The 23,406-nt window shown below is 47.0% G+C and overlaps 1 protein-coding gene across 3 annotated transcripts in view; it reads right to left on the bottom strand.

The window, feature by feature from the left end:
- Positions 1-13,318: 13,318 nt before the first annotated feature.
- Positions 13,319-23,406, bottom strand: part of LOC144142278 (uncharacterized) — an 89,948-nt gene continuing 79,860 nt past the window's right edge. For 2 of the 3 annotated variants that reach the window (XR_013316932.1, XR_013316933.1), the window contains exon 7: positions 13,319-13,671. Coding sequence is in view for 1 of the 3 variants with exons in the window: in XM_077673655.1 (XP_077529781.1) it covers positions 14,261-14,319 (59 nt within the window). In the remaining 2 variants the exon portion in view is untranslated. Of the gene's footprint in view, positions 13,672-14,159; positions 14,320-23,406 lie in introns of those variants that run through there. The other variant, XM_077673655.1, reaches the window with a different exon arrangement.

Raw genomic sequence — 23,406 nt, 5'->3', positions numbered from 1 at the left:
GGTGTTGTAAATGTGGGGTGTTTTAAATGGTGAGGATGTGTAGGGATTCGTTCCGAATTGGTGGATATAGTTTTTATGAGGTTGTGGGGAGGGAGAGTGCCGTTAAGCTTCGAAATTTAGTACCAATAATTCTCTTTCTGATTGTTGTTGGAGTGTCTTGTATCCCGATCTTGCTGAGCTATGATTTGGGGTGGTGTGTCCGTGGTGGTCAATGTATGTTGTGAGAAGTGTGCGTTTGGACGTATAGCTTGGACAGTTCCACTGCCAGATGAGTAAGTGTTTAGGATTTGATTGAGTCCTAAAGAGTAGACGAAACTTGGGGTATGGAGGGTTGGAGAGATAGGGCTACATTTTGGATGCTGGCTTGCACGTGGGACATTTTGGAGAAGAGCTTCTTTAATTTTAAGGAGGGAGTGATGGTATGGGCGTGGGATTGTACTTGTGTTTCCAACGCTTCTATCCGAGAGATAATTGTGGGATGGTGTGGAGAAAGGAAGTGACGGGGTCGGTGACCTGGCGCTTGGCAGGCGGTGTGTTCATGTTAGGAATGTTCATGAGTTCCTGTTTTGGTTTACTACTTTGAGTTAAGAGTAACTGTTCATTGGCATTTCTGGTATCGCTTTCTGTAAGGTTGGGTTGGTATTGAGAGATTAAGAGTGAGGGGAAGTGCTGTTGTAAGGACATAGGAGGACGGCTTGCTGTCTGCCCTCGCGCGCTCAGCTGGGCGTAGGTTGGCGTTCCAGAGTCCTCAGCAGCGGGGCGCACTGGCGATGTCCTTGGGGGTGGCTTCTCAGCGGGCATGAAGGTGGATTGCTGGGAATGGGTTTCCGAGTATACATTGGGGTCAGCTGGTCAGGTTAGACGTCTTTGTAGATAAGGGATATCCTCAGGGTGCCGAAAACGCTGACTTTTTGTCCGCGATGATTCTGCCGTAGGTGGTCGGGGTCGCGTTTACCGCTGTGGGTCGGCTGGGTCGCCCGTAGGGGGAGGTCCCGATAAAATTATGCAGAGAGGGTGGCACGTGTGTTGCGGGGCAAGGTTGAGAGAGCCGCATATGGCGCAGTGATTGTCGGTGCCGGTGAGCGACATACGTCAGCCCGGTGTCCAAGATTCCAGCAGCACGGGCAGGCTTCCGCCTTGCGCTTTAGGGGAGTGCAGCGTACTGTTACTGTATAGTAGCTTATTCAATAAGGAACCCTGTATGCATAGAAGGTAACCTGTGTGAGTGTGGAGGAGCCCGTGCGGCACCCATCGAGGATGTGAGGATGGGAGTTAAAGTGCTTCAGGTCGCCGAGGACATCATTAGCGCTCCTTTCGGAAGGAAGACCGGACACTACTCCGGCAGCGTAATTAGCTGGTGCCGTACGTGCGTAGCAGGGGGGTATAGCTTGTTCATACGGAGGTTGTTGAGCGCCGCATATTGACGGGACCGGTCCTCCGTGTGAGTGCTAATCCCAACGAAGTTGCCCCGCAGATGTAACCTGATTTGGTCCTACGGATGAGCAGGAAGGAAGGCTTGCATTTGCAGGAGGGTGGCCAGGGTGAGGGGGTCGTGGGAGTTCAGGTCCAATCCTCATCGTAGTCGAAAGACAATCTTCATGTCTCCTGGCGGAAGTGGGGCTGGCAGCGGTGCCGATTGTAGGTGGTTGCTTCATGGTGTGGTGATGGGTAAAGAACGTTGGTGATTGGCGGCAGTTAGGTGGTTGCTTCATGGTGTGGTGATGGGTAAAGAGCGTTGGGGATCGGAAGCAGTTGGATTTCGAAGGGCTAGTTGGCGTCGGGGCAGTTCTATACACCGTTTGTTGTCTGGGGTGGTGGTAGAAGTTACGGGAAGGTCGAGATCGACTTCGGCTGGGCTGTCCATAGGATCAGGTTAGGCATCCGTAGACATTGTAGCGTCTTCTATGAGGGTGGGAAGACCAGAGCGTCAGGTAAAGTGGTCGTCAGGCAGCTGTGCATCGCCGACGCGGGATTCATCGCTGGGCACCGGCTGAGGCGCTGGCCCTGGCGGCAATGAGCAGTAGCATGTGTGCGGTGTACAGTGCGGCGTGTCGTTAGGCGAGGTGGTGGGGTTAGGCCTAGCATACTTAGCAAACCCGTAGTAGGAAATGGCGACCGCTTTATCCGCCGAAAGTAGTCATAGCACGAAGATTTGCGTGTCAACCGATAGCGAATGTTTAAAGCCGTAGACTGACATCAAATTCCGGCCGTGGTAGGTTAGAATTTATTGTAACGGCGAGTTAGATCAGGAGCTTATGTGGGGCATGTCCTAACTGCGTGGTCCCCAGGTGGCCATCCCTTTGTCATCGGTGGCTCTCGTTGGGCAGTTCGCCTTCTAGCGCGGATTCGCAAGCCGCGCGGGTTTCGCTCCACACCAGAGAGGACACTCAATAGAGAACAGAAACGTTCTAGATAATTGCGCGACAATGATCTACAATAGGGCGTACCAAACTTTCGGTTTAGATAGAGCTCATCAAAACGAACAGTTTGTGCTCTGTGATGCACGTGCACCCCTGTTTCAGGAAAGAAGGGATAGGTAATTTTCAGAAATTTCTGAATTTTTTTTTTGTTGGGCTTCCGGGGCTCAAAATCTGGTATGTGGAAGGCACGCAGCAATTTCTGCGTAGTCGTATATTGTTTAAAAATATGAATTGGCAGAAAAGAGCACAACGTTGAGTTTTCCCCTTTGTCTGCTCCGAGTTTTCATTTATAGCTAGAATAGCCAATGATGTCGTGTAAATTAAACGAAATAGCGATCAAAATTAGATGAAAATGCTTCTGCTAGCCCCAACGTTACGGCAATGCCAAATTAGTTGCAATGCATTACATGGTTTGCACAAGCTCTAATGTTGCCCATTGGGTTCGCAGTTCGTGTACATAACTGCGTTTACGCTGTCGGCCAGGCCAAAGAGTTGAACGATAATAAAGCGAAGTTTGAGTTTAAAACCAGCTACTTCCGGAGAATATTTTCTGCTTACTGTAAATGTGGTATTCCTGATCGCTTTTCAAAATGTTTTTATAAACAGACGTTACCTGGAACTGTGAAGGAGTAGTTGGAACTGTGGCGGAGTAGTTAGGGTTTGCAGTTATATGGCCCGTATTTTCGGTCTAAATAACAAGAATGCGATATGGTAAAATGGTGAAAAACTTGTCATGCCCGCGAAGCAGCAAGAGAGCCAGACAGGTAAGTGTGTATCTCCTCTGTCTAAGCGCATTGGCCTATGTTACCAGAAATTTCCGTGCTAGAGTGTACCGGAGTCTTAATTGAAGACCCACCTTCGATTACCCGTCCTGTGAGCGGTTGTAAAACCGGGAGCGTATTGCCTACAACGATCCCACTGGACGACTGCCGTATAGAAAATCACACCATAGCGCCCGAAGGTAAACAACTCTAGGGGTCTAGAGGAAACAATGTAGCTACGATGCTCCCGAGACGAGCCTGCTAAAATTCCGCTTTCCACGTTGTATTTGGTCATTTAGTCTTCCAATTCCCCTCAAAAAAATTCTGGCCCTACATAAAACCTGTTGAGGTAATACGTTTCTTTTTTATTCAAAGAAATATTTAGTGTGGCAGTGGACGCTAACGTAATCCTAATGCCGTTGTTTTGCATGGTCATTTCAATGTGTAAACACAGCTGACCGGGATTGCAAACATGTAGAGACGGTAACAATGTCATACGTGCTATTAAGAAGACCCAAAAGTTTGTGTGGGCTGCCCACAACTTCATCGAAGTCCCAATTATTGCCGTTTAAAATCTCAGTTCTCTCAGACAGTTTAATAGCATTGTTCAAAGGAATATGAGCTTGAGTGCTTTTGAGCTAAGCTTGCCATGCCCTTGCTATGATACGCTTGTAAGGTCTGCCGTTGTACAAAAGCGTATAATTTGCAGCACTTTCACGGAATTGAAGTGAAAGGTTTGTTATATGGGGGTCCAACATATTAAGATTATCTTTTCCCCTAAAAGTGGCGCTATCATCGTTTTCCATCTTAACGCATAGTGCTGTACACAGCGCAAAAATTACTACGAAACAAGGCCGATGAATGGTGAATTCTCCCGTTGTACGGAGGTCAGCAGTGACGTAGTTTGCGCCGGCATAACGGCCCCGCATTTCCGCTGTCATCTCATAACCACAGATGATGTGTACCGCCGATCCCATGCAACACGCAACAAATAAGTGAAATCGGGCAAAGCACTTATGCTCTCCTTGTTGCGAACACCTGTAGTAACATTTTGTAAGGCATGAAAGACACTCTTACTGGACGGTTTCTTTGCTTCACCCTACCACAAAATATTTTTAACGTCAACCTCTGCCTAACAACAACGAGCTGCAGAAGAGTTTGGACTCCACGAAAATTCCATACAAGGGCAGCGCTACATAATTAACGAGGAGAAATTAGGCCGCAGATCAAAACACTGCAGTATTGACGAAGGACGACCACCATGATTGGCAGGAAATAATTCAGTTCATTAGTATATATTGAAGTTTGCCGTATTAACCGTTTTCCTAAATGGCACAAGCTGTACACATAAAGGGGTTACCAGTGTGTTATGCCAATGACTGCTGTTGCCGCTGTAAACGGCCACAATTCCCTCCTGGAGTTGCAGAGTAAATTTTGTGTAGAGATTATACAATGCGAACTACGTGCGAAACAGGAGATGTTTGGAGTAACAGCAAAGAAGCGTGTATATTGGCCGACAACAGAAATAGCGACATCCAGCAAGTGCCCCTGGTAGAGTTAAAGAGCATGACGAGTGTGGTGTTAAGAACGAAATTAAGGTTAGCACGGTGTGCGCAGACAAAGCACCGAGGAGCTGCCTCCCGATCCGGGGCCGGTTCTGCAATATGCCCAAGCCACGTGTTATTGAAGCAGCGAGCTGAAATTGTAGAGCATTGCTAAAGAATCATTACAGGATCTTATCTCATCACGAGTGACTCTTGGGGCTTCCTAATAGGAAGGTTGAAGAGTAGGTTCATAGCTGCAACCCACACTTCGTGATGCCCAGCGCTGACTTGAGAGGATAAACATCTTTAATTTGGAGCTTAATGGTGCAGGATGGTGAGAGCATCACCTGTGGGGGGCGTCCGCTAGTCCGGGATGCCCTGGTCCTTGCTGGCTGCTCGTGACCTCTCTATCAGCATGCGCTGGGTCGAGAGGTCCGAGCTGGACAGCCGGTCCACCCACTGCTCGTACGTGGGACGGGGATTGGGTGTGAGGGATGGGGATTGTTGGCACTCCCAGACCAGATGGTACAGGGTGCCTGGTTGGGGGCAAAAGTTGCAGGTACTATAATACTGGGTGGGGTAGATATGGTGGAGGAGGGTACAGTGTGGGTAGGAGTTGGTCTGTAGCCGGCGGAGTGTGGTCGCTTCGGCTCTGGAAAGGTGGGACTTGAGTGTTCTCGGCTTCACTCGCTTGCTAATGATGATTGTAGTTTTTTTTATTCGTGTTTTGAAATGTCGCGCGAAAATGAGGGACAGTTGAATGTGTTGGCGCTGTAGCTCATTCCTCCAGTTTCGCAATAGGCCATGAGGCGTACAAGGAGCACCATTTGGGACTTCGAACTTCGGCAAGACGTAGAGTGCGTTGCATTAGTGTCTGCACCATACTTAAGGTCACCGATATGTCGAAGTATCTTATAAAGCCCAAAGTGTCACTTCATAAACTTTTCGGTCAGACCGTGGCGCCTAACAGGTGTCCAAATCACCTAGCTTCAAATGTAAGTCACACCGACGGTGGTTGTAGTGACCAGTTAAGGCGTACTGTTGATGTCAAATCTTGATTCTTGCTAGTTTTCCTGCTTCCTCTGTTGCTGGATATTTCTCCGGCACCTCCGTTTGTAAGATCACAGGGCAGGTAAGGCAACATCGCATCGAGCGTTTTTCCGTAACAAATAAAACAGAACGAAGCCTGTTGTTTCTTCTATGGCGGTGTTGAGTGGCAATGTTAGAAAGGAGACATTTCGTGTACGTTCAGTGATTGATGTCCGCGTTCACCTAGATCATATATGTAATGTTTTTTTCAGCAGCTATGTAAGTCCCTTTTCTTGGAAATAGTAGGGTATTGTGCGGTGGTAGTCGGCATTGCTCAAGCGGAATATGTCCTGCATGAGCGGGGATGTGAACGCTTAGCCGCCATCTTTGATGAGCTCTCTGACAGCACCATTCCGCAAAATATACGATTCGATGAAAAACCCCGCTCTTTCAGCACTCGTTCCGAATGGAAGAGGAATAAATTACGCATGGCAAATAAAATTGTTCTTCGTTATTAGGATACATCAAGTCGCTATGTTAGAAAAAAAGAATTCGTCCAGAAAGTTCATTCCGTCTTGTTCAAAACGTGCTATTGGTGGTTTTAAAGGTTTAAAGACTGCCGCCAGCACTCTTTGTGATTTTTGTCACCTCTGGCATTTCCGGCATAATTTCGAGAAATACAGACTGAACAAGGAAGAAGAGAGGAGTAATAGTTTTCTCGTACCTGCGCCAATTTGAGCTGTGCCCGAGTGTTGTGGTGGTCATAACTAGCGCTTGTATGCTCTCTTCGCTGGGGCTGTCTGCACGCCCAGGATCTACCAACTGTTATTGGCGTTAAACGTTTGTTACAGCAGCTTATGCCGAATACGCAGCGATAAAATTTGCAATGATGCAACCACATAAAACCACTGTCCATACAGATAAGTCGTAAACATAATAATGTCCCAAATAACCACAACACACTGTATTCGGTAGCTGAATTATGGTGTTCCGTCTTCTGTAAATCACTATGACGCACGCTTTGACGCGCTGAGCCCATCCTGCATTTGAACATGCAAAGCCTCAAGTCCATTTGTGCTGGTATCGGTATGAATACGGCCTCTAAGGGTCTTAACACAGGCGTTCTCTGCAGAGAAGTTTTCAGTGCCTAGAAAGCATGCCGCTGTTCCTCATTTCACTGAAATCATACCGGTTCTTCAGTTAGATACGTCAGTGAAGCTGCTATGTGAAAAGATTGGAGAGGGAACATGTGTAGGAAGCGCGCCATCCCCTGAATTCTCTCTCAGCAGACTTGTCCTTTGCAGTTAGAAAAGCAGGAACAGCGGCTAATTTTGCAGCGTCAGCAGTAATATCTTCGTTGTTAATAACGTGACAAGGGTGCTTGAGATCAATAAACGCGAACCTGCCCTTCTTCCGAATCAGCGTGAGGACAGCTTCGTACTGCACGAAGCCCTCGTCAATGTTTGTTAATTGTTCAGGAAAAAGATAGAGATCGTCCAGGTGAATGAGGCAAGTGTGCGATTCCAGGCCGGCTAGAACAGTGCCCATGAGAAACTGTACAGTTGCTGGGCCGTAAAGAGCTCGAACGGCATCGCTTTGGATTTATCAATTCCATGCGTGGTAATAAAAGCCGTCTTTTCCAGAATTTGCGTATCCAATTCTACGTGCCAGTACTCCCTCTTCAGGTCAACTGACAAGAAGTAGTGGGCGTAGAGATGCGGATCCAGCATGCCACTAACGCCCGAGAGCGGGTACAGATCTTAGACGGCTGAATAACTTCGTAATTCGGTATACTCTCAACCTGGTTTCGTATTGCTGATTCTTTTATGTGTACAGTTGGTATGGCTGTTGACAATGTTATGCGCAGCCTCATCCGTAAAAATTGTTTGGCAAAGTTGCTGTTGGCGAACTCCGGAAGGCCTGGCAGATCAGTTGCGGAATTCATAGAGTAGTGCACGCAAGGCAACCCTTTGCTGCTGCCAGAGTTTTGAGTCGACGTGAAGACCTCAAATAACAGCTCCTGTCCGTGGTTTTGATTCGGCTGCAAATAACAGCTCCGGCGCATTCGGCTGCATCAATACCGGAAGTGCGGTGCTTTTGACAGCATAAGCTTCAGCGACATACTTGGTCAGATGTTTCCGCTCGCTTAAAATTTGGTGGCTAGGACTTGTGAGGAGTGTTCCAGAGAGCGCATCCGGTATAAGAACAGAGTCAAAAGGTAGCCCTGTTGTTTCGAGTGTATGGCCGCAAGTTACGTTTGCACCAAACACTGAGCTAATACATGCCGAACTTGCTAGAACGGGCAGCACCCAAACTCTAATCGGTGGACCGGAGCAGGTTGGCGTCGCACAGGAACGTCCTGGGGCCCGCCGCGTTTCACATTCCGCTCAAACGTCGTACGAGAAAGGGAACTCCGTGTCGAGAATTCAGGAGCTCGCCCAGAAGCGAACGGAGAGAGAAGACAAGGAAGCATGTGACGAGATGGGGCTGAGGGAAAGCACGAGTAAAGGACGGATAAGAGAGCTGAGAAGGTTGACTGGATTGAACATGCCGAAAACGGAGGAGAAAATTAGAGAGAACGCGAGAAGGCGGAAGACAAGGAGCTGAGAGCATTTGACGAGTGTAAGAACGATACGGAGATGTCGCGTGGGTTAGGAAGTCTTGATGATGAGAGTGTAACCGAGGAGGCTGATGGAGAACACCAAAACGCATGCGTGGAGACTGCGAAGCCAAGAATGAGGGCTCCAGAGGGGGTTGTGAATTAGAGGAAAAACCATGTGAGGAGGCAGCTACAGTTGAAATAGAGGAACGAGACGCAATCGGAGATCTCGCGAAACCGGAGTATGAGATGGAGCTTCGTAGCTTTAGTGTCGGTTGCGGCCATTACCGATATTTAGTCGGGAGCCGCGCTGGAATGGTTGACGCACTACGTTTTGAGGATGAGTGCGTACTGGAACGGCCGAAAAACTGTCTTGGTCAGGCCGCCACTGAGAATGCACATAACGCGCACGAGCGGTTTTTGGCAATAACAGATGTTTTTGAGGTTGTTGATGTGAGGCAGTCTGTGCGTAAGGGAAAGAACGACCCCGAGAAGGTCGTCGCGTTCGCGGGCCAGCATTCCGCTCGAACATCAACCCTTCCCTCGCACTGCCAGCACGCAGCACTGCCTTACGTTTGGTCATTGGAGACGCATGGCCAGTTGGCCTATGGGACAGGAAGCGAAGTCGCACTTTGCGGTACCACTCCGTCTTCCCCGAAATTGTGTTCGCCTCATGGGGTAAATATTTAGGACTTGCGTAGACATTACAACGCTACACGGACTGGGTCATCTGCAGAGGGTGCTGGAAGTGCGCGAGTGCACTCCCCTGCTTTCAGAATGTTGCTTGGGGTGGCTGGTATTGAAATGCCTCCCAGCCTCAACAACGCCACGACGGACGTGAACGTTCCCTTTCAACCGTCATTTTCCTACGGTGGTGTGCGTGTGCGGTGTTTGTGCGTGACGTGTTGTCCTGGTTGCTCCATCCGTGCGCCGAACTGAACAGCTGAACATTCTCGAAGGAACGTTATCATGCTACGACGTCAAGGAGAACATTTGTGTGCGTGCGCATAGTGACAATGCAAACTTTCTTGTGGTTCTTTTTTGTTGTTGGCTTCAGAATTTCCCGTGTTCGTAGCCAACCCTTGTTCCTTTTGTTCTTGTTGTTAAGTGCCGGAATGATTGTGTGTGTCTGCAGTTATAGCAAGCATGAGCGCTATAATTTCAGTTCCAAGTTGTCGCAGAGTTTATGCTCCCCGCAGACGCGACCCAATTTCTTTCTCACTCGCATTTAGTGATTGTCCATTTGAACGGCTAGTGAATGGCTTGTGTTTGTAGTCGAGGTGAGAGAGAGTCCGGGTTAACTGAACTGCGGAAATGGGAGGGGGCTAATTTGTGGTTATACCTAGCTCCTTTCACGTGTTTTTGTTTTCGCTGTTATTGCTGAAGGAGAGATAAAACCAGAGGCCCTTTTAAATGTTTTTCGAATTCACTAAAGCAAGAGGTCCAGTACCCGTAAGGGGGAGTTGTAAGGTCCACTTATGAGGTCAGTGACCAGGTACGCAGGCTGCGCGTGAGAACCCGCCACTCTGTCTGGTGACTCAGCACTGTCCGGCACGCACGGGAGACGGATTGTCTGGCCGACCGAATACTGCGGGGATAATCCCCCATTGAGAATACAGACGGCGCCGCCGGGTCCCGAGGATTGTCGACGTGGCGCGCGGGGGAGGTGGAATTACCGGCGTAGGAGCGCGCGCCGCGGAGACACCATTGTTAACGCGCTCATGTCGGCATGGTGCGCAGTCGCCGCCTTTCGCCCTCACACCTCAGAGTCGCGCGCGCTTGCTCTCCCGCGTGCGGACCCGTGACCCAAAGATTGTGGCGCCTCAGTGAATATTCCGTAGTGCGCTGAGTGACACCTGTCTACGTGAACTTGGACCCTCCCTTACGCGCGTACAAACACTACAGGGTCATTCCCGAGAGAGCGTGATCTCGAAGCGTTATAAGGGCGAACATGGCCGTTAGATATTGCCCTTGTCTCAGCGCTGAGCTGGGCAGTACCCGGCGGGACAAGGAGTCTCGACCGTTAAAGCTAGGTTGGGATTTGTGGGCCCCCTAGGCTAGAGGTTAAGATCGCGTTGGAAGTTTAGGGTACAGCGTCGTAGCGGGCAACAAGACGGATCTTGCGGCGAGACAGAATCTCGGCCGTCGTTTCTCGAGTGATTTGTGTGCGCTCCGAGAATAAGAGAGTTAGACGCAGTTGAGGAGCTCGAGTGATTTGTGCGCACTCGGAGCTAGCGTCAAGCTGAAGTTTCAAGATTTTCCGTTCCCTACTCAAGTACCCAGTTATCCTACTGTAAATAGCCGTATATAAACTTTCGTATCACCTAATCAACCCCGACGCCTCGAGTGCGTCAATTTGACCGCCATCTCCAAGAACTTCAACGCCATCGCCCTGCCAGCCTCCTGCCAAATGAACTGGAGCCCAGGTGATTAGGTTCCTGATCGACACCAGACTTCAGAGAACCGAACCACAACCATCTTTACTACCGAGTTCTTCAGATTGTAGAAGCTGCAACTGTCGGTGTTCCGACATTCCCGTCCGCTTGATGAGTTCACTCGTCAGGGTGTCAAAAGGTGACGGTCGCCGGCGGTGATGCAATCAGGTAGCAAAACTCGGTGTGTCAGGCAGCGCTGACACAAGATGATTGAATTTTTGGGTCTGCGACTTGATGCGAGCTATGACGAACCTGATGTTTTCGGGCGCGAGCCGGAGCTGTGGATCTTCAGGCCAGTACTACGGAAGCTGAAGCAAGAGTGCAGCCACATCAACTTGCGCGGCGGAGGATGTTCGCTGGCTGTCATCAACAGCGGTGGGTCCGAGCTGGGCATCTAAAGCTTTGTGATTGCGGCTGCCATGTGCGATGTTCGTGGCCCCCAATTCTGTGGCAACACCAGGAAATGAAAATGCCGAGCCACAGAACAACACGTATATTTTAGAACACGCCAGCAGCTAACGCGCCAGCGGCAGCTATGCCTGGCCAAATGCACGGAGTCCTAGGAGCACTGACAACTCCCGTTATGAGCTCGCAAAGTGAACCTTCGAGTGGTGCTTTGTCGTCTTCGCCTTCGTTAATGCAGCTACAACTGAATTAACGTGGTCGTTTTGCAAAGTATTCGCTTCTTTGTGCTCGAAGCATTGTGTGTAGCTGCCGTGCTTCTCGGTACGTTTGTTGTCGTGTGTCTTCCCACCTAATTGTCCGCCCGTGTCCCGGGAATAGCTAAGTAAGATTATCCTTTGCGGACACAACGGAATCGCACGATGAAGTTTACACGCACTACTTTTTTTACCGGAAAAAAGTAATAATTCTTGTGTAAATCCTAAAAAATATCCTAATGGTGTCGTAACAAAACATTGGAGAGTTAACATATTTTTTCAGATGAGAAAGAAAGGTGATTTAGGAAAGTTAAAACAAAAACCTGAAGCCGGGCAGTTATCAACATCTGTGGTACGTTGTTTAAAAAGAACACGATAAGCTCTTTTGCTTCGATGCAGTATGAGTGCTCTAAAACGGCACCATGACCATCGCATTATCTCTTGACTACAGCAGAGGAAACTCATACACATAGTGTTCTTGTTGGTTTTGATACAACAACTCTGGAACATACCATACAATGTATTGTCTTTCGAGCATCATGTCAAGAGCCTTGAATAGATTTTCCGTCTTCATAGCAGGTTTTATTTTGCGGGAAATCAGGAGAGGTTCCTATAGCTGTGCCTTAAAGATGCTCGATGAGTGCATTGGTGCAGGAATTACTTCAACGGTAGCAGACTTGTTCACCTATAGTGCCCGGTGTAGTACGCTGATATGTAATTGTTATTTTCAGTCATGAAAACCGTGCAGCACCCGTATCACAATGCTCCCCTCTGAACTTTCCCATGATTGTGCACGATGGCATAGACGTGGGTGCTTACTCCTGCAAGCAAACTATTGCACATTTTTCAGCCCATGGTATTACGGTGAACAATTTGTTCCTGGGTGCCAAACGGAATATTCGTCATTGCACTGTAGTGGTCGAGCAGGTTTAACGCATGTTAAAGCGAAGCTTTTTACCTCAACACCCCAAGGGTCCTGTCGCGACCATAGTGTGAACATGATACTCCCGCAAAAAAATAAAATACATTACTGGAAATGCCAGAAACCGAATCTGGAACAAATACCGAAACCGATCGAAAGCCGTTTCCTTATTAATTGAGCTACGAGCCCACCCGGATACGGGGGACACAGACGGTGCACTCACTGAGGACATCTCCGAGTTTATGCTCTGCGTTCTCGCTAAATGCCACTTAATAGTGTCATGCCACCACTCACACCACTGTGCGCTCGGCGCACGGCACGTGTAGCTCCCGAGTTTGCGAATTGCGCAGGCACTAAGCGTTATAACAATAAAGGAAAATCAGGACTAACGCAAAAAAATCTCATTTCTCCGTCTCTGCCACCGATCTGGTGTACTCCGTCAGCGGTGCCAGAGATGAAGGAGAATTGAGATCGTCAAACACCGGGTATAAGCGTCCTTTCATTTTTATAAAAAAGAGTTTCCGATCATGCGCGTCACCAAAAAAACTCAACCACCCACCGTTCATGAATTGTGCATAGATTTATCTCAGCAAAGAATATCTCTTTGGAGTAATAGTGGGGTTAAGGGAATTTATGATGTCTATGGTTTCGCTATTTGTAGAGAGTCGTGTGTGAATTCAAGTGACGTCGCATGGGTAATTGTTGTGGGCGGCGTTTACATGTTCCGTTTCCAACAAGCTTTATAGGCTGCATTGGCACGCACTTTTTATAATTATCGGTACATCCGTTCAGATGCAATGGTTCATTTTTCCTAATGTAACCGCTAATATGCAGTTTCACCCATTGTTTTTATGCTTTGACGTATCTTTTTATTGATGTGTCTGGGTAGCAGATACACGCGTCGATATGCAAACTCTCCAAACTGTCTTCTGTTGCACAAAAAAAGACGTTATCAGTTCGCCACAATTGAAGTTTTTATTGCGCATGAAATATACTGCATTGCAAAAGCCGTTGTTGAGGTTTGGTTGATAGTGTTCACTTATGACAAAAATGGTTTTCTAAAAATAGAAGCCATCACAAAAACCAAACAATCAGCTTTTCTGCTGAAATCTTCCGGAAATGTGGGATTTCATCTTGCATAGCGTGCTCTTGTCATGTTGGGGCAATTTTTATCATATACGTTATATGGTAAAAATGGTTTATATGGACAAATTTGTTTTAATTTTTTGTCGCATTCCTGTGTGACGGTCGGGTGAGTACCGTTTCCTTTTACTCTTGAGTGGCACTGAATAGTTTTTATTGCTGCAGATAAAAATGTATTTAAAAACAGGTCAGAGAAAAAAAAGCAGCAACAGAGAAAAATGGTAAGACAGCTCTAAATTTCTAAATGTTGCTTTCCGAGTAGGTTATTTACGTGCACAATGTGCGTAATTTGTTGTGTCAACCATAAGGAGCAACACAACTTTCCAAGGTAACACACTGCCAGTTATAAAAACTGAAAAAATGAGAAATATGCATTGTTTCAATTAAATATTTCAATACGTAGCGGGGGAACTTTGCAAGTTACCTTAATAAATACGATAACCCTGGAAACGATATATTACTTATGCCGCCATTTCAGCAAAATAAAAGAACGTCTGGTCAAGGTTTCGAACCGATGAAGGTTTGAAGCCAGTGTAGTTCCAGGCCTCTACAACAGCAAAAGCGACTTTACCATACCCCCGTGTGTTGCCTGTTTTCCGTCTGTGCCATTCAATTGCCGCGCTGCGCACAGAGGAAGCAGACACACATTACCAAACTATAAATGTTTATTAGAACGTCGCAGAAAAGGTGATAGGTGCCGGCGGTGCCACGGGAGCGCGCTCATGCTCGTGAAGAGCAGAATGGCATGCTAATGAGTTCCGAAATCGGCTACAAGGGGTGAGAAGAAGCGAGTTACAGCCGTCTCTCCTGCCAAGAGAAGATTAGGACATCATTAAATGTGTAGGATAACTGCAAAGGGCCCTAGACAATACTTCCGCAGAAAACGCTTGGTGCATATCCTCGATATGCCATTGCATCTACCGGTGCTGGATCTTTTTGTCTCACTACACAGGTGTGAGGGGTTCTGCTTAACGCAAACGTACCTGTATTTTTTATTTTTCAATGTATTTTACTTTTGCAACATAGATATATACCGCTACCCCCAGTGGCGTATCTTCGTGGGTAAAAACGCCTAAGCGCCAAGGACTAAGATTCCAAGTTCATGCGTCAGCCTAGTGAGACATAAAGCATAGAGCTAATGATTTGTTTAGAGAAAAACAAAACATACATCAAAACTGCAATATAGATAACAAAGGGCCTGTAAATAATAGGACCGCCACAATAAGTTCCGTGTAAAGGTTTTTTTTGCAGAAAATTATGGCAGGCTAGGCAAGACGAGTGTCACTAAAGAGGGCAGTTCTTCCGCAACACGCTGAGCGCATGCATCAATCTACGTAGGACCCACCATTTCCCGCCACAGAAGCCGATGGTAGTAAAAGGAGATAATACATTAGTGTACCGCCACTGAGGCATGCACATCAGCAATGACAGCTATTTTGACTGTTATAAGTGTTGCGAAATTTCTGTAGCAATGGCCAAGCCGTTAGCTTTGACCCCGTAATTTGTTAACAACACTACCGAAGATGCAGCAAAATGGCATCGTTGAACTTGTTTGTGCTGCTGAAATGCTGTGAGACTTGGTGTCCTTTATTTGCATTCGGTACTATTTCTCTCGCGGGCAGCAACATAGCAGGGAGGACCAGATAACCCATAAAACAGTTGGGAGATTATAACGCACCAACAACATGACGGTGCCAATGAACCGTTGCACTGTAAAAAATGTCACTTAATGTGAACTGACTAATGATCATAGCGGAGGGAGGGAATAGCAGAAAAAAATGACGGTGCTCTGTACCCTTATATAGTGACACTAGCTGAGTGCTACCAACCAGCCAGGCCAAATTACGAGACGTATTCTGTTCCCTCCTCCATCGCCATTTGTAGTGGTTTAGAACTTTGCAGAGCATTCAGTTTCACACAGTGGGATGCATCTGTATCCCAAATCTCCCCATCTGGTTGTAGTTTTTAAACCGTAAAAGTTTCCGGTAGACCTGCTGTATTTAGTCCTATAGCCACAGAAATCGGTTTAGGCATATTACACAAACCATTCATTTTTTCCCATCTCGATTGGTACCTTGAGGACTACCGTAATTCGCCTGATATTATTGCTGAATTTTGAGGTGACCCTTATTCTATTGACAATGGTAATGAGCTTGTGACATCGGTAGGCCTGACAAAAAGAACAACTTTCTGCTGTAGCACAATTTTTATGTAAAAGGCGGGTACCATTCCTTAATACCTGATGCCCGTTCTAACAGCATCCGATAAGCGGGTATGCAAGGTTTTATATCAGAAAGATGATTTTTTTGCAAAGACTAGCTATCGGGAAACGTCGCAGAAATACTTTTTGTATTTAGAGCTCTGCATATCCACTAACGACATTTGCACTTGTGAATCCGGACTTTTACGTGATCTTATTCCGGCATTCCCTTAGTAAAAAATGTAATTTAGAGATCTGCATATCCATTCGCGACATTTGCAGTTTTGAATTCGGACTTTTACGTGATCTTATTCTTGCATGCCCTCAGTACACACAATATTCGTGAATTCATGCATTACAAGACATAACAATGTCTTGTAATGCATGTCACCCGCAGAATGTCACCCGCACAAAATGTAGGAATAGGTCTCTTCTCGAATAGACCTCTTTTTATAACACAAAACGTCACCGCTTCTCATAAATAATATGGATCAGCAATTAGCAAGTAAATCACAATTATCATCAGTGAAGAAGTTTTGACTGAAGCCCATCAATTCTTGTTTCTGGTCGCGAAAATGGGGAGAATTTAGGTTGCTCAATTCCATACTATCACAACGTGCTTTTTGTTGTCCTACGTTACAGGTAGGTAATTTCTCTAAAACGTAGAATAGCAACCTATGCAGTATTCAGACGATACAATGCCAATTTCTCCGGACCTGCCTCAGTTCACCGCTGTGCCTCAATAGTGGCGACCGATTTCCGCCAAGATATCATACCATAGCAACCTACGTGGCAGTGGCCATCGCCGTCTCAAGTTAGACATCCCGTGGGGCTGACTGATCTCCACATTGCATCCACGCCATCAAAGTTAGCACAGAAATTCTTTTCCAAGCTTGTCGCCGCTCACTGCGAAGGTTTTTCGGGATACACGAAGCAGCACAACCGTTATGGCCCTTTTAGTGTCCTTTCTACAATCTACTGCACGTTAGCATTTAGCGAATAATTATTAAAGCGGATATGCCACTACGAGTTGTTCGACAGCCCTGTCTGTAACTTTTACATTATGCCTACAAATACCGAATTTACGTGTAAGCTGATAGCTGAGTTTCGGCCATGAGTCATGTGGGAGACGTAGTTATTACAGCCGAATCGGTCAACGTTTGCTTGAATGTGATCGGCCTAACAGTATTAACCGCTTCTGAACTCACGGCTAATGTGTAGTTTTTTGTATTCATCGCGGAAGAATTATGGAAAAATTGTGCTGACCTCCGTGACTCTGCGCCAGTTCGGTAGTGCGTGCCACCTGCTTTCTGCAGCTACCCTTACGAAAAGCTTGTGACCGATGTCGCTCAAAACTATTACCTCTTACGAGGCATATCATCTCTTACTAGGCATAGAGACAGTATTAGGAATGGGATAAGAATAGGACGAGGAAAAGCAGGAGCAGTTTTCAATGGCTTATGAATTTGGGAATCACAATTGAGATTAGGCAGCTCATTAGGTCCAGTGAAATTCTGTATTGGTCGCTATTGGTATGCATCTAATATCCGGCACTTGCACTACAAAGTACTTGCGTTCCATCGCCAACAAAATCGAGCTTGCTCGGTAGACTAAGTCTGCCCTTTGAGATGGTCTCTTGCACTGGTTTAATAAGGATCTGCGGGACCACTTACCTACCAGCATGCCATGCTCAGCCGCTCACCCTACTCTAACACCTTTCGCTTGCAGTCGCTTCCAGCTCTTCTTATTACGTCATTAGTGGTATCCGTAGTTATGTCAAGATTCGGTTGGTGTACCACGGGACTTGCTCATTTTAGAGGCAGAGACGGCGTTGCCCCACGAGCATTCAATAGACGGGAGAACAACCTTTATTCCAAGTTAGAAAAGGGAGTTTAAGCGGACGACAAAAGAAAAGAGACGACACCATCCAACAGAAAGAAACGGTCGTGACTAAGGTCCCAGTCGTTACAGTACTACCCACAACGCAGGTAGCAAGCAATACAAGTAAAAGAAAAATCTCCGAGGTCTTGTTGCCTGGTACAGCTCTGAAGTCAGTTATATAAAACGTAATACTGTTGCTGCGATGTACTGTTGATGGGGTATTGTAGACCAGTGGCGGAAGCCTGGCATTCCAGCTGTTGATGCGAGGCTGCAACGGCTACGTAGTACCGTTACATTGACTGGCCGAAATCGCCGCTAATAGAAACTCGCTATCGCACCACACGGGCACGTCGGTCAGTGGGAGGAAAGGGGTTGCGTTTGAGAACGTTGCCGCCATGCAGAAAGGAACGACTGCCAGGCTAGCCGACGCTCCGCTCGGGTGTCTGCAGATGGGGCTAGTACGGGTTTATAGATCTACGGACCAGGCCCCGTGTTTCCGGGAGGGCTGACGGCATTCCGGCGCTGCTTCACGGTCACCGTTTCGGTGAGCTAAAGTACGCCATGTCTTTCATACCCAAGTTGCCCCATTTCTTCCCGCCTTTTCACGCACTCCTTGCATTCCTTTCTTTTCGTAAAAACAAGCTTGCGTTATATTTTTCGCGTACTGTCCATTTTTTCATCTCCCACTTCTTCGCTTTAACCTTTCCCTGGCAATATTACGCTACCTCCAGCTTTAAATCGTATTTGGGTTGCCCACACAAACTTTAGGAGGAGCATGCGAGGTAAGTAGGTCACAGAACTTAGCTGATCAAGTTCCTAATCGTGATATGTTTACGACCAGGGTACACTAACAGTAATAATTGCGCTGTTTCGGGGTCCGCTTTAATTGGTTTGTAACCTGACGCCACAAACGAAAAATACTTATGATGCCCATAGGAACTGCCAGACAACAGATTTGCCGACGGGACCCCCTTGGGGCAAACTAGCCGCTTCTACGGCCTATCACACATGCTTTAATCTAGGCCTCCCTGCCAGGACTAGCGAGAACAGCAGCTCTTATATTAAGACAGCGAGCCACACTACGCTAGCCTCAAAGTTGCCCTCACAACCTACTTCACTCATGCAGAGAGGTGAAAACATCGATACAGAAAAAAATACTGGGTATCTCCAATTGACGAAAGCCTACTGCGCCGCTTATGCGGAACAACCGTCCACAACTAACACCGCACTCAGGGATTATGACGCCGAGAGCGCCAGCATCATCCACTCACCTAGCCACGTACTCCATGTCTAATCCCGTAACAAACTCAATTTCAGGGCCAAACTGTAAAGCATTACTGCCTGCCCAAACCCTACTCCACCCCCGCGCGCCATCTAGGCGCCAAGAATTCCTCCTGATCAATATGTCACAGTTTTGCAGTTATTCAACGTTCTCCGTGTGCACGATGGGACCAACCAAGATGTTTCTCTTGCACTCATTCTCTCCTGCGAGATTTCAGAGAACCAACCGCGAGCTGTGATGATTAGCCAACCAAATCTCGCCAACAATCTCTTCCCTAAAAGTAAGCCTTACCACTACGTCGCTGACAGCCTTACCCACCTGACAAGCGCTCTCCACCGGAACACTGGCATGACAAGACCGCATGCATTAGCCACCCTCGGTGACGTCCCATCGAGTCATACGTGAGCTGCTCGACGTTGTCATTCAGGAGAAGCTCGTGGAGTTCACCCAGAACAATCACACGCACCTTATCCAGGCTAGGCGAATAGTTCGTGCCAATTCAGCCATTCTTGCCATAAATGGCACACGCGTCTTATACTATGTGAATGTGACCTGTGTGCTCATATGATGCCGATGATGTTGACACACCATTCAAATTTGCAGGTGCTGCTGAGACATCGCCAATGGTACGATATCTGCCCGCATCCGAAAAAGGTTTATTGCACTGACTGAGGTTTTTCGGACCCTATAGAATAGCAGCCGTGCATACCCCGACGGAAACTCTCATAAAAACATGACGTCACCGCGGAGAAAGATTGCCCGAAGTGACATATTCCGGCATGGGCCTCTACCAATGATAGGCAATTTTCGCACAATAAAAAAGCAACCCAAATTTCATGGCAAAGATTTTTAAGCACTATCGACCGTCACCACAACCACCCGGCCAAAGGAGTGCCCAATAACGCCACCACACGTAAGCTGGCCAGGTGTAATTTCAAATACTCCCAGTGCTATTGGGCATCAGGACACCTCAACTCTCTCCCAACATTATCACACTTCCCCGTGTACGCCCAACCCAGTAATCAACTTCAGCCACCAGAAGAGAACTTTTAACACGAACTCACAGAAAAAGGACAAAAATAACGCTACCACCCCGTCTCTCCTACCATGTCTCCCCCAACACACTTGAAGCCTCCGAATTCCACGCTAGAATTGATGCCCTATTCGCACAGATTCTCATGAAAGTAACAAACGCATACGCAGCGAACATCGTCACCTTCTGTAAATGTCTCCAAGAGCTCATTTACAGCAAAATAACCAAGACATTTTCATTCAAAATCCTCTACGAATCCTTTCAATCTTGCCATTATTTAAAAAATGAAATGGCAAATTTACCATGCCTGAGGGCAGTGGAGGTGCAATCCTCTTTTACCAAAGGAACTGTAGCTCTTTAACTAGCAAACGATGTCAACCTGCACTACTCGCTGCATTATCATTACCGACATAATTACCCTTCATGAAGCAAACACCCCGACCAAAAGGCGTACACACTACACCGTATTTATGTAGGCCCTGCTGCATTCGAGGGATATCATTGTTCACAACGCATCCTCTGACCAACCACACCAGGTGGGGGAAGAAATAGCCAGTGCATTTAGGGAAAGTATATGTGGAATACTGTAATGTTCAGTTACATACGTAACACATACAGCCCTCCAAACGGTAACCTTCACACTATTAACGCCTATATTCAAGAAATCAGACAGAATACAAAAAGAAACCTTTTCTCCTGGTCGGTGACTGCAATGCTCCGCACTATACAAGCGGGTATGTCCACGCCTCAGAAAAAAAACAACCTTACTACGCGCACTAAAACTATCACCTTAATCTTCAACAAATCACACCGTTTCCACTAGAATTGGCAACGGCGTAAATCAAGACACTATTGCCGGCCTCACTTTCACGAGAAATTGCCGACATGTGAAGTTGTGCTTCCCTGAAACAGCGGGCAGCGACCCCCCCTCAATATCATAAAGGAAAAAGAAAACGAATCGAGCACTAGCCAAACTAACCGACTCGTGCACTTTCTACGAATATGCCACCCTGCAGAGCCCATACAAGCCGACCAAACCGAATAGACACAGGCCTTGGAACCGCGGGTACAAACTACATGCTAGAAATATCCCTCACTAAAGACCACCAGCTTCAGACAGACATCGCTTAAACACGTGATAATGGCGAAGGAGCTTGACAAAAAGATGAGAACACAAAAAATGTGAACAAATGCTTAAGACACAAGTAGCTCTGCTCCCCCAAAAAGGGCGAGAATATATCGCCACATTTGAAAGGTAAAACTGGCACTGTTTTGTTACAAACTCAAAGCCACGCCTAGCACCAAAATTTATGCCACCTGCTTTGAATCTCCTGGACAGCGGCAACTCTCGAACTCAAGCAAACAATTCAATAAAGCAAATAATAAAAAACCGTTACGTCCACCCCAGAAGCTGCTTCGATAAACACGCAACTCCCTATTTAAATCTTCGTCAACCCACCCAGCTTCCCAAACTTGATGGCCCGTTCAAATCAGAACGACTGCATTCCATCCTTCCTAGTGTTATTAGCAACAAAACGCCCTGAAAGGACAGTATCAATAAAGGATGCGGTTAGGGATTAGTTCCTTGCCGCGTGTGTTGTACTTTACAAAACGTACTACGAAAAATTAGTATCTATACTTCAGTTCCTTAACTGGCACTTTGACGACGGAACACCTACGGCACAATGGAAGAACTCTAATATAATGCTTATACCAGAACCGAACAACGTTATCTCGCCTACATCCCTAAAGCGAGCCTTTTTGACCTCACGTGAAAGCAAGCTTTTTGGTCACTTGGTGCACCAGCGATTGGTCAACTTTATTGAAGACCAAAACCTACATTTTCTTTTGATACTAAAATTTTGACCAAGAACCTTTGTTCAAGATGAACTGCTGCACTTCAAGGAGCAGGTCATTGATCATGTCAGCTGTACCAACCATAAAGCGATACACAGGCTCGATGTCATGAGTACCTTGGACAACACTACCCATGAAACTGTCGTGTAAAAAATTTCAACACTCTCTTTTTTGCGGATCCAATACCTTCCACTTTTTCAAATCCTTCCTGCGCAACCCCACAGCCACTATTACATTTGGGCAGTTTGTGTTAACGTCTTTTCAAACAACCGCCAAAGTCATGCTTCTGTGCTCTGTAGGTTACCGTACAAATTTTCATTTTACGCTACTCACACTCCCCGCAACAACTTAATACAATACCAAATCCCGATCCTAAAGCTTACACCGACGCCACAACGCTCTGGACAATGAAATCTCCCAGCGGAGAGGAGCAATATGCCCCCAAAAATGCGGTGGATAAAACAGTTTCATACCTTCAACTCAGGCGACTAACATGTGACCCTACTAAATCAGCACTTATCGTTCCCAGGGTATGAGCGCAGACATCCACCCCAACCAACTCCAGACTCCGACTTCACAGTTTTCGGTCATCCCTTTTACGAAATCCGGAACCACAGTATTCTTGGCGCACACTTGCACCATGATGGTTCTCGTTCGCCCCTGTTACCGCAACTTCTCAAAACCGTGATGCAACTCCATCACCTCATACGCCGAATCAAAGGAGAAGAATACGGCCTCATCAAAGGTGACACTTTCCAGTTGGTGGACGCCCTTCCTACAAAACCAATTACCATATGAAAATTTCTTCACAGAACGCAGACATCAAGACATCAGAAAGCCGGATGCCTTGAAAAGAAACATTTCAAACCGCCTTGGGCATCTCAACTCGCACCTCAATAAAAAAAAGTACTCGGGTTCGGACTATAAAGAACTCATCAATCTGTAATTGAAGCCCAACGAAACCCACACTGACCACATTATCGCTTAAAACTTCCTTTGCATTGATGAGCGGGTTTTAAGAAATCGGAAAACCAAGCCCAACAAACAACAACCAACCTCAACGACGCCCGCTTCACGTGCCCAAAAATTGCAAGGTTGGCCTCGTCCCCAAGCTCATGCCACATACTTTAATTCAAAGCTGCAGGGGGGCAACGGTACACCAGCTTACAACAAAATGCTCAGACATCTCTCCCATCCGGTTCATGGATAACGCTCAAATTGAAACAACATTCGTCACCATTCTGGCCATGTTCATCTCCATATGTGGCATTTCCGCTCCAGCAACGTACACATACCTATGTACAAGCTCGGCAGGAGCCCTAGCAATTGTTAAGGCAACCTCCACACACCCAAATTAGCCCTATCTAACCATTATTTTAAACTGTGAGCAAGTAGGTCGATTGCACGAAGCTGATCTCGTACCACCGCAGGCTGTTGCAATGGCACAGCGATTTACCAAAGACATAGAATTAGTCATTATCTCGACCCCCGGCCACTCATGTCTTGTTCGAAACGGAGTGGCGGTCGCTGCTGTGCGATAATTCCACTTACTGGCAATGGTATCCCCAACTCAAGCTACTCTAAGAGGCTGTGAACCTACCACCTGTAAACCCTTGACAATAGATGCAGCTCACTTCGGTC

The sequence above is a fragment of the Haemaphysalis longicornis genome, unplaced genomic scaffold (genome assembly GCF_048455015.1).
Source record: "Haemaphysalis longicornis isolate Haplotype H1 unplaced genomic scaffold, Haemaphysalis longicornis Haplotype H1 scaffold_6, whole genome shotgun sequence".
Lineage (NCBI taxonomy): Eukaryota > Metazoa > Arthropoda > Arachnida > Ixodida > Ixodidae > Haemaphysalis > Haemaphysalis longicornis.
This window is presented reverse-complemented; position numbering and strand designations above follow the sequence as displayed.